The sequence below is a fragment of the Macrobrachium rosenbergii genome, chromosome 10 (assembly GCF_040412425.1).
Source record: "Macrobrachium rosenbergii isolate ZJJX-2024 chromosome 10, ASM4041242v1, whole genome shotgun sequence".
Lineage (NCBI taxonomy): Eukaryota > Metazoa > Arthropoda > Malacostraca > Decapoda > Palaemonidae > Macrobrachium > Macrobrachium rosenbergii.
Genome location: NC_089750.1, coordinates 70,177,096 through 70,189,706, shown reverse-complemented (window position 1 = coordinate 70,189,706; position 12,611 = coordinate 70,177,096). Strand labels below are relative to the sequence as shown.

The 12,611-nt window shown below is 35.0% G+C and overlaps 1 protein-coding gene across 1 annotated transcript in view; it reads left to right on the top strand.

The window, feature by feature from the left end:
- LOC136842839 (cuticle protein 7-like) overlaps window positions 1–10,164 on the top strand; it is a 10,747-nt gene extending 583 nt beyond the window's left edge. The window contains exons 2-4 of the mRNA XM_067110712.1: window positions 65–232; window positions 460–706; window positions 9,857–10,164. Coding sequence (XP_066966813.1) covers window positions 65–232; window positions 460–706; window positions 9,857–9,948 — 507 coding nt within the window. The 3' untranslated portion in view covers window positions 9,949–10,164. The remainder of the gene's footprint in view (window positions 1–64; window positions 233–459; window positions 707–9,856) is intronic.
- Window positions 10,165–12,611: the final 2,447 nt, after the last annotated feature.

The window sequence follows — 12,611 nt, the reverse complement described above, 5'->3', positions numbered from 1 at the left end:
TGAAAAACCTATGACCACATAATGTATCAATTTTTTAATTCATTTTTCATTCATTCATCTTCAGGTAACTCTGATGTGCTTGGCAGCCGTGGCTTTGGCCCGCCCAGACAAGCCTGCCCCTACTGGGTATGGATATGCCCCACCAACTCCAGCATACGTCCCTCCTCAGCCATCTTATTCAGCCCCTCAGCCCTCTTATTCAGCCCCAGCTCCATCTTATGAGAAACATGAGGTAAGGATTTAATTTTCTTATGGTAGTAAACTTTTTATCATTGCAATAGGAATACATCCTTGGACAGATTATGTTTAAACATCAGACATATCAGAGAGTTAGCCTACTGAAGATATTGTTTGGGAATTAAGAAATAAAATCAAGTTAATTTTACAACAGTATGGAATAAAAACAAAATTGCATTAGTTATGAAACGACATCTAATAATAACCTCTGACCTATTTCAGGAGGGAATGCCCTTCGACTTCGAGTACGCCGTCAAGGACGACTACAAGGGCCTCGACTTCGACCACAACTCCAACTCAGATGGCAAGGTCGTCAACGGTCAGTACCGAGTCGTCCCTTCCGACGGTCGCACTCAGATCGTCACTTACACCGCCGACCACTACAACGGGTACCAGGCTGGAGTCGCTTACGAGGGCGGGCACGATGCTGAACCCCAACCCTACAAGCCAGCTCCTTACAATGCCCCCGGCTCCTTCATACAAAGCCCCGGCTCCTTACTCCGCTCCAGCCCCTACTTACGAACAACCCAAACCCCAATACGGCGCTCCACAATACTAGCAAACGGATTTATTCCCTCCTTAATGCCGATTCTATTTATGTGTGAATATCTTTATTAAATATGATGTGACGAACACCAGGGTTTAAATCCTTACCACATTTAATCTTAGACCACTTTCATGGACTTGAGACTATAATATTATTTGTATGTATAAACACAAATAATCAATTATAAAGATGAATCTTGAATAGAAACGAAAGTAAAAAGAAACAATTCAATATGCCGTGACGAAAACGCTTTAAATCTTCACCAATATTCTTTTGAAGTCCACTTTTCATAGTTTTGAGACTATACTCAAATAGAAGGCTGCAGTATCTGCAAAAATACAAAACCGAGAAAAATGGTAGATTACTGCATTTTCCCCTTGCCTTACTACTGATTCTGCAGTTACTGCAAATGGGACCCCCTAAATACTACCGGAAAGCATTGAAGAATCATTCTGAAACTGCAGTAACTTGTGTATAAGTGTTTCACGCGCCCAATAAGTGGCATATCTCAGTTTCGAAAATTTTGCAGTGTGCAGTTTTGCATAAAAAAAACAGATAATCCAGTGAACAGCCATACTTGAATAGACTAAAAAATCTAAGCAAGCAAATTATCTTAATAAATCATGAATATGAAAAGCTATATTTCAATAACACAGACAAGATCAGCTACAGTTAAGGTTATGCAATTCTTTATCATTCGACCTTGTTTTACCTTTCGGGATAATCATCAATTATAATGATAAAGACAAAGACTTATTCTTTTCTATAAAGGAAAACCTGAATGATGCACCCGGTTCCAACATGAACTTTCTTTTGATAAGCTCTTTCATCTGGAAATGTTAAATAAATACGGTAAAGTGAAATATTTTTCATTACACAAGTGAATGTAACAAAAACTTGGAGGATCAAACTGTATTTCGTGAGAGTATTTAATGAAAATGAATCTATAGGACAAGGGCCTATACGCAGCGACATTATTTAAACAATTTTAGTATATGCAAGACTAGACGAAATCGCCCTTTAATTCAGGATCCTACTGCATAAATGTTTAAAGGGAACCTTGAAAATCAAAGGGTCTGTTATAATTATAGATAAGGACCTAAACTGTTGTCTAATTTTGCACTGCATTGATTGACATTATTATTATTATTATTATTATTATTATTATTATTATTATTCTGAAGATTCCTATTCATACGGAACATGCCCACAGGACCCACTGACTTGAAACTCAAGCTTCCAAAGAAGATGGTGTTCATTCGAAAGAAACAACAGAATAACAGAACGTAAAGGAAAATACAGACAGAAGAGATCAGTTATTACAAAAACAAACAAATAAAAAAATCTATGGGTATGCATCAATGACAAGTGTATTTATAAACGACAGATGCCAGCAGTTCATTTCGCATTACATTTAGAGTTTAATGATATTATAAAGCTTTAAAGAGCATAGCCAAGATATCAAATGTAACTGGATAGATTTGACAGCAAAGAACTTGCAAATATTTTTAAGGATTTTACCTAATTCCAATCTGTTGTGTGGTGTTTGCATGACAAAATCCAGATTCAAACAAGGATATATAAAACAGTTTTTAAAGAAAATTTAGACATGAAAGTGTTGTTGATTACGTTCTGAATTCAAGACTGTTGAGATGTTTTACAACTATTAAGATGTAAAAAAAAAAAAAAAAAAAAAAAAAATTTACAATTACAGGTGATCAATCCCTACCTGTGTATACCATATAGGTGGACACCGTAATCACCTACCTCTTTGCCACATTCAATAGTAGTCTGCACTGAAGTTAGGTGTCTGAGAAAATGTAGATTCCGTTGTTTATCTTCGTCATTATGTGCCTTGAATCTATAATAAACAGCAACGAGATGCAACAAGTCTGTTACACACACAACACACACACACACACACACACACACACACACACACACACACACACATATATATATATATATATATATATATATATATATATATATATATGTATGTATATATATGTATATATTACGCACACTATGTATATAATTCATATATATATATATATATCATATATATACTGTACATATACACACACATATAATTATAATATATATATATATATATACATACATATATATATATATATATTATGAATATTATTCATGAATAATTTAGAGCCTGCAATGCCCTGACCTCGACCAAATTTTCCATCCAAATGTTTCACATGCTTCATACATCACCACAAACGCTCAGAGAAAGAGCCTAAACATCCTTATACGTCAATCAGGAAAATTCTACATTAGAAACTAAAGGAAAATGTGTGGATTACCTGTCAAGTCTAATCTCAGCTACTTCCAGAATTCAACATCTCTCATTTTTTCCTCATGAAGAATTCATCAATCAATCTGGTTTGTTGACGTGGGTCAAATGTTCCTTCGAATATGTGACAGGATGAGTTTCTACAAAGAAGAAAAGGAGTCTGCATTATTGACGTCAAGGATGGGTATTATCCGGATGCCAATTGTATTTGTACAGGCAAATGCATAGAGCTTAAGTTCTTATATATGTATGTATATATGTGTGTGTATATATACATATATATATATATATATATATATATATATATATATATATATATATATATACATAGATGTATTTGTGTTATATTAAAAACATATGTAGTGAGAAAGGCAGACATACACAGAATGCGTACAGCATATAAAAATATAATTTTTATCAATTGCTGCACACTACTGAGCTAAAGTAAATAATAATTATATATATATTTATCTATTTATTTATATATCTATATATAATATATATGTGTGTTGTATCAAAAATATATGTAATGAGAAAGACAGACAGATACCGAATGTGTACACTGTTCAGCAAACAAATTAATTGCTGCATCACCGTTGAGCTAAAGTAAATGTAGGCTAATACATACATAGCGATTCTCCTCACACTAAGATGTACAGTGTTCAACGTTTTTTTCATTATGCGTTAATCATACTGTGCACGACAATATTTCTTAAATGAGCCCAGTACTTTACTATTATCATTACGATCTTAATATTATTGTTGTTTTTTATCTAAACAACTGAAGTGATGCATTTAATCAAAACAGGTCTGTCTAGTAACAGGTAAGAGACTTCATTCCATATTATTTTTTACAGCAGGGCTATTTTCCATGAGAAAAAAAACCACACGCCATAAACATGTACAGTCAAGAGCAAACGTTGATTGTAGAAAACGGTGATTACAGAAAACGATGATTGTAGAACCAATGAAAATGTTTGCTGGTCAAAGAAAACTGGACGTGTTCAGCCTTGTCAAACGGGAATGTCTTTCGCGTTGACATTTTCAGAGCTAAAATTCTGAAACTGCTAAAACTGCCAGAAGGAAGGTCTGCTCATGAGGAGGTAAAACGCAAAATGGATTTTTTATGATCACTGGTATCATTGAATATTTTGCCTCTTTCAGTGTAAGAACGATGAACGCCATGACTGAAATGTGTGTTGGTGGACAGAATCTGCGTGGACTTTATTCATACGAAAATATAAAAACAATGAAAGTCATGACTGACATGTATGCACTGGTGGACAGAATCTGTGTGGACTTTATTCATACGAAAATATACTCGATGATAAAAATGGGAGTTTGTACAATAGCAAAATAAGCAGAAAACCGAACTGAACAGAGTGCTAATTTCAGAAGAAAGGACACTGTTGTATTAAAAAGTACCAAAACGTATAATAAACAGATAAGAATTAAAACAAAAAGCATGTTCCCTTGGCTGAATGATGGCACGATTCAAGATAAAAACGGACACCCAACAAGTAGAGCAAAACTGAAAGGAGAATACTTTAAAAAAAAAAAAATCCCAAATAACGACCTTGAGCTACCACTACCTATGAGGAAAATCTCGACTTCGCTTTCGCAACGAAGAAAGTGTATACGTGGCATCAAGTACACTACACAGGGGAATGTTACCTATCGGAGACATCGTGTGATGGTGAATGAGGCAGCCAAAGGAGCCCCCGAGGGAGTCAGTGATTAAGAATGAGTGGGATGTCGCTCACTGCGACCTTCGGATGGACCCATCCAGATGGGGAATGTTCTTGCTCCGGTTGTCCGGTGTCTGGTAATGTTTGTTTTTGTTGTCATTGTCAAAAGATAAGTATATACCTTAGTTAAACCAGACCACTGGGCTAATTAACAGCTCTCCTAGGGATGGCCCGAAGGATTAGATTTATTTTACGTGGCTAAGAACCAACTGGTTACCTAGCAACGGGACCTATACAGCTTATTGTGGAATCCGAACCACATTGTAACGAGAAATGAATTTCTATCACCAGAAATGAATTTCTCTAATACTTCATTGGCCAGTCGGAGAATCGAACGCGGGACCAGCGGAGTGCTAGCCGAGAACGATACCAACCTGTCCAATAAGGAACTATGTTGTTATTGTCAGAAATGGGTTAGTATGTCTCGCAGCGTTTATTAAATATTATTATTATTAGAACAACAGAATTTAGAATTTAGGCCAAAGGCCAAGCCATGGGACCTACAGTATGAGGTCATCCAGCGCTGAAAGAGAAATTGAAAGTAAAAAGGTTTGACAGGAGGAAAACTTTGCAGTTGCACTATGAAGCAATCGTTAGGAGCGGGTGGATGGCAAGAGGAAAGATAGAAAATATGAATGGAGGTACAGTAATAGAAACGAAAGGGGTTGCAGCTAGGGGCCGAAGGACGCTGCAAAGAACCTTCAGTAATACCTACAGTGCACCGTGTGAGGTGAACACTCGGCCCCTACGCCCCCTACGGAGTTTATTATTAGAAATAGATTTCTAGGTTCTCGGGTGGAAGAGCAACGGTGCTTTCAAACATACCTGGATGCATTTACGAGGTGAGGTAGATGTGTATCTCTATTATTATTATTATTATTATTATTATTATTATTATTATTATTATTTATTAGTGAAGAAATCCACAGTGTGCAAGTGTAAATATATATTGGAAGTATATATACAAACGAAAACTTTCGAGAACCTGTTCGAGTCTCCTTCTCAATCTGATTGAGAAGGAGAATCGAGCAGGTTCTCGAAAGCTTTCGTTTGTTTATATATTTCTAGTATATATTACGCCTCTATCTCACTTTTGGTGACTGTGCTATTATGAAGTTTTAATGAATTATTATTATTATTATTATTACTATTATTATTATCATTATTACTATTGTATCTAAAGAAGGAAATGAGGTGGGACTCTACGAAGAAAACGATGATGATGATGATGAAGTAGAAAACAATATGTTTTTTGACAATAAACCTCAGGTCCTGGATTCGATCCCAATGTAAGGTAGACATCTATTCCAACTACAGACTTGGTTGTGCGTTGATTTTAAGTAATATTATTTAATTTCAAGTTTATCCTAAACGACTTAACCAGAAAGAACAAATAAAGCAATGGCTGAGACAAAAAAAAATACATTTTCATTTATCAACTTTGGAAAATGGCTTTCTTGGGATGAATTTTTATTTATTTTCAATTAATTCATTTATTTTTAGGTAAGGTGGGAGGGCAATTTTTAGTATATCTGGCGTAAGGTCAGTGCTTGCTCTAGATTACACGAACACGCACGAGCAAACGCATCAGTGTTTGAAGACGTTTGATACATCAAGGGAAGAGACAATGAGCACAGGAAAAGGGCAGTGCAAACAACAGGGTTGTTGCAGTGACTAATGTTTTTCCTTTTCAAAAAGGAAAACAAGGTCTTGCGCAACTATGCAGTGAGAAACTTCGGGACCAATATATCTATATATATATATAAGTCGCTATCAACATAAAAGAGGCTTTCCCATTTATTGCTGATTTATAAAGGACTTTTTCCAGCAGACAATATTAATCATAGTCATATCTAATTACCGCTCAATAATGGGAAAATTAATCAGTTCTAATACTTGTGATAATCATACATTAAGATACGGTGGAATAAAAAAATTATCACATGATAACAGTAATTAATGCATTTGGTAGACTACTGATGAAAAATGAAATCTTATGGTAAAGAAGTTAGGAACAGTTCAGAATAACAAATACTCATTTATACTAAATAATATCACAATTAACTCTGAATGAAGCTGTTGACTCAGCGCTTTCACTGACTAGGAAATCGACAAGGAGGAATGGGCACTACAAGACAACAAACAACAACAACAATACAGCGAGTTCCAGAATGTTCAAGGAAAAACAACAAGCAAAACAACAACAACAACACAGCGAGTTTCAATCTTTTGTCAAAACAACTGATTAGAAAGCCTATGCACTGACGAACCACAGCGACCGTCTTCAGAAAAGGAAGTCAAAGGACGTGACCGACAGGGAAGGCGGTGCCTGAAGGCATGGCATCTCAGGTCGTCCATGAAGCGACCTGAATATAAGGAGCATTGCTGCCTCCGTGTGGGACCACAGTCGAACTTGGAACAACAGCGACATGTACGCGAAGGTAGGCCATGATATTCGGAAGAGATTTTCTGCACCGAGTTTACTGTCGCTCATGTATCTGGTATTTGCTCTCTCTCTCTCTCTCTCTCTCTCTCTCGCTTACTTCCTCATGAGCACCATATTCTTTGCAAGTTTCCATTTCAAGTCACTGGCCGCAGTGGGCTTGTACCATATGAATAAGGCTTACCTTCTAAATAATAATAATAATAATAATAATAATAATAATAATCTCTTTCTCTTCCTAATGAGCACCATATTCTTTGGAAGCTTCAATTTCAAGCCATTGCCCCCTGTTGGCTTGTTCCATATGAATAAGGTTTACCTTCTAAATAATAATAATAATAACAATCTTTCTCTTACTTCCTAATGAGCACCATATTCTTTGGAAGCAGACACAAGTTAATAGCCCCTGTGGAAATCTTGTTTCATATGAATAAGTTTACCTTACAAATAATAATAATAATAATCATAAAAATTATAATAGTCTCTCTCTCTCTCACACACACTACATAACTGTTTTAATGCGTTGTGTAGTATATCTCCATATCTATTTCCATTACCTATCATGTCAGTCGTTTTGTCTATAATGTTAACTGTGTATAACATTTAGATACTGACATGTTTTCAACTCAAGAGAGAGATGGAATTGCATGCATGCAACCCCTTCTGTCTGAGCAGACTGAATAGGCTCTCGTCCTTTACCAAAACAAACCTCTATCGCACCAAGGCTTGCTCTATGGAGAATGGTGGCTGTCATGAAGTATCCAGTTCCTCTCCCAAAAATGAATTATTTTTTTAGGAAGGTGACATTCAGTAATAAGTTCCAGTTTTAACAGATCTGGCTCCAAACGTTAGTCAATAACCGTTTACGTTTTGGGCACACATTGGTATAAATATTATTATTATTATTATTATTATTATTATTATTATTATTATTATTATTATTATTATACAAAGATGACCCCTATTCATATGGAACAGGGTTCATCTTCTGAATAATAATAATAATAATATAGTTACTCTAAATTAAATACAATAACATATCTTTATACTTTCTAGTATTTGAGAAAAACATTAAATTTCCATATTTTCTATTTATAGATCATGTTCCTGTTGATTTTAGATACAAATATTCTGTTATAAAATCGGATTAAAAATGATGGACCATTTGTGATGGCAATTTCATGACGCCTTAAAATACCCACCACACTTTCAGGTAACTTTGATGTGTTTGGTGGCAGTGGCTTTGGGGCGCCCTGACAAATATGCCCCTCTACAGGTGTGGATATACCCCACCACGACTAAACATATACCACAACTCAGCCATCCTATACGGTCCCTCATCAACCTGAGAAACAGGTGAGGATTTTGAGTTCTTCTGGTTAAATTTCTTTAAAATCCTTCATGTATATAAGATTACACTATGCATATATTATATATATATAATTTTCCCAGCTCTGTCAGGGATCGAACCCCGGCCTTTCAAATGAAGGCTTCAGGCATCTAACAAACCCACAAAGGATCAATTGGTAATGCCTTGGCCATTCACTTGAGACCGGTGTTCGATCGATATAGTCAGAAAATTATTTTAACTCATGTGTTCATTGGTTTTATATATGTGTGTATATGTGTGTGTGTGTGTGTATATATCTGTATATATATATATATATATATATATATATATATATATATATACAGTATATATATATTATATTATAATATATATGAGACTTCAAGTCTATCATTCAAATACTATTAGAGGTCTATCATTCACTTGATTCTGTGCCTATTTGTTCAGAAAAGTGACATACACTGCTATTTTACTTAAAAGTCCCAAATAAACTAACCAATAGCAAAGTGAAGGAAGAACTATACTTCTGGTAGTGATTTGGTGCAAAAGTTTCAAAACATTTTTCAAAACGTTTTCCAGAAGGATGCCCTTCGACACAGTACATAAATCAGGACCTACAAGGGCCTCGTGACTTCGACCACAGCTCCAGGGTCAGACGGCGTGTCAGCCGGTCAGTGAGTCGTCACTTCCCGACGGTCGCACTCAGATCGTCATACACCGCCGACCACCACAACGGGTACCAGGTTAAGGTCACTTACGAGGCAGAGACACAGTACCAGAACCTATTCTAGACGACTCCAGCCTATAATACCCCAACTACTTCTTACAAAACCCCAACTCCTTACAAAACCCCAACTCCTTCTTACAAAACCCCAATCTCTTTTACAAAACCCCTTCCTTCTTACAAAACCCCAGCTCCTTACAATACTGACCTCCTTCTTACAACCCCAACTCTTACAATACCCCAACTCATTCTTCAAACTTAGCTCATTACAATACCCCAACTCCTTCTTACAAAACCCCAGCTCATACAATACCCCAACTCCTTCTTACAAAACCCCAACTCCTTCTTACAAAACCCCAGCTCCTTACAATACCCCAACTCATTCTTACAAAACCCCAGCTCCTTACAAAACCCCAACTCCTTCTTACAAAACCCCAGCTCCTTACAATACCCCAACTCCTTCTTACAAAACCCCAACTCCTTCTTACAAAACCCCAGCTCCTTACAAAACCCCAACTCCTTCTTACAAAACCCCAGCTCCTTCTTACAATACCCCACCTCCCACTTACCAACAGCCCAAACTCCTGTAGGGCGCCCCACAACACTGATCTAAGTGCCCCATTTCCTTATGAAATCCACGACTATTTATGTATTAATATGAACTAATTAATTAAATAATATCGCAATACCGAATAGAAGTTTTAATGAACCTCTTTTACTTCAAGAGCCTTTTGTTTGAGGGGCGACATGCCTCAATTTTGAATAAATTTGCTAAGCACTTTACCCATAGGAAGTTTGATGAATTTCCAGCTTCTCCGAAGATATTTTAACGTGTCTTCTTCGTTGATTTAACAGTCAATGTTACAAGTGAATGAGCGACTTTCGCTCGTAGCGAAAATCGTCATCGAGGAGAGATTGCAATAAATAATGATAGATAGGTAATCAATGGGATATTTAAATATTTCTTCATATCCTGCCATCAATTAAAAAAGTACACATTCTCCCTCTCTCTCTCTCTCTCTCTCTCTCTCTCTCTGTCTCTCTCTCTCTCTCTCTCTTCTCTCTCTCTCTCTCTCTCTCTCTCTCTCTCTCTCTATATATATATATATATATATATATATATATATATATATATATATATATATATATGTATGTATATATATATATATATATATATATATATATACAGTATATATATGTATGTGTATGTATGTATGTATACATACCCACACACACACACACACACACACACACACACACACACACACATATATATATATATATATATTATATATATATATTATATATTATACATATATATTTGTTGTGTAAGCAAAAATAAATAAACATACAAAATACAAAGAAAATTGTAGTATGTATTAATATTCAAAATAATTCAAGTGCTCCCAGTCCTTCCAGCATGATGACAAGGTCGATGTTTTTTTCCACTGGGTTTCTTCCATTTATTCTCATAACACTGCATCAAGCACTATGTTAAGATATCCAACAGTCAATGAGACATAATGCACTCTTGTCTCCAGTCAATATCCCATGTTTATATCCCCAACACCATCCACATTGGCTCTCTGTCAACTCTATTGTATATATGTAGTTATGAATGTAAGTATGTATGTATGTGAAGTAATAATGTATATATATATATATATATATATATATATATATATATATATATATATATATAATATATATATATATATTTATATATATATATACTCATGCATATATATATATATATATAATATACATTTCATATATATACACATTTTATATATATAAATATATATAATGTATAATATATATATATATATATATATATATATATATATATATATATATATATATATATATATATATATATATATATATATAACATCGAGTTAGGGTAGAAGGAGAATTCCTTGTATTTCCTTTCAATGTACCGAACGGGTGCTAAATTATCAAACCCCGAACTTTCATGCATAAGAGACCACGGGAAAAAATGCAAATATAATATCAATTACAAGGATTTCAAAATAATAGGCAAAGCTCCGAATGACCACCAACTGTCAATACTAGAATCTCTTTTTATTAAACAACTAGTTCCCCAATTAAATACTCAGTCCACGTCAACACCTCTATACCTCTCATGAGTTTCCGTTGGAACCAAAACGGACCCTGAATGTCACTCAGCTTTTGCCTTCAGCACTATTTGGTATTCATTGTTCCTTTCTGTTATGTTTCTTTTTATGCTTTTATGTAAAAACGTTTTTAAAATCTGAGTCTATTTTTAATTCTGTTGTCTTTTTAATTTATAGCTTTGAAAATGGGACACATGGTCTTGAAACGTCAGCACAATAAAGTATATTGAAAGGAAATACAAGGAATTCTCCTTCTCCCTAACTCGATCACTGTTCATCAGGTTTAAAGCAACCGCCTTCGACTTTGATATATATATATATATATATATATATATATATATATATATATATATATATATATATATATATATATATCACTGACAAGCACCAACTACAGTCAGCTAACTATGAGGTACATAGTTCAGTGCAAAGGTCCACAGAGGCAAAATTAATTTTTCAGGAAGTGGGCCCAAAGAACTCTGCCCCCTTCCACACCAAGTTGGATCAAACTCTAGTCTCTCCTTTGATGAGGTGAGTCGTTAACACTAAATTCTTATTAACACACACAAACACACACACATATATCATATATATATATATATATATATATATATATATATATATATATATATATATATATATGACTCACAACGGGACCGAACCCCACCCTAGTCTTTCTCGAGTGAGTCCAGTGCATTAGCACTTCGGATGCAAAGGCCATTTCCATCCTATATTTATGCTGTATATATACTGTATATAAATATATATACATATATACCTGATCATTATCTACTACCACACCATCATCCAAGAGTAACTCTGGGACACGACTGACAATATACGTACGTCATCAGTTGGAAAACTGAAACAAAAAAATACAAGTATACGAAGACTGGGCGCCCATCAGCTTCTTCAGAGAGTCATTTATTGTGAGTCTCCAGCCAGGTTTTCAAAACAAGGTATGTTCAAGGAAAAAAAAATAGTCGCGTTCAAGAAGATACAACAATAGAAATTTGATTTCCTATTCGACAATAGGAGCTGACATTTCTTGCCCTTTTTTCATTTGGTTAGCAACAATGGAAGTCATGAAGACGTGCCTACGTGTATGTGTGCTA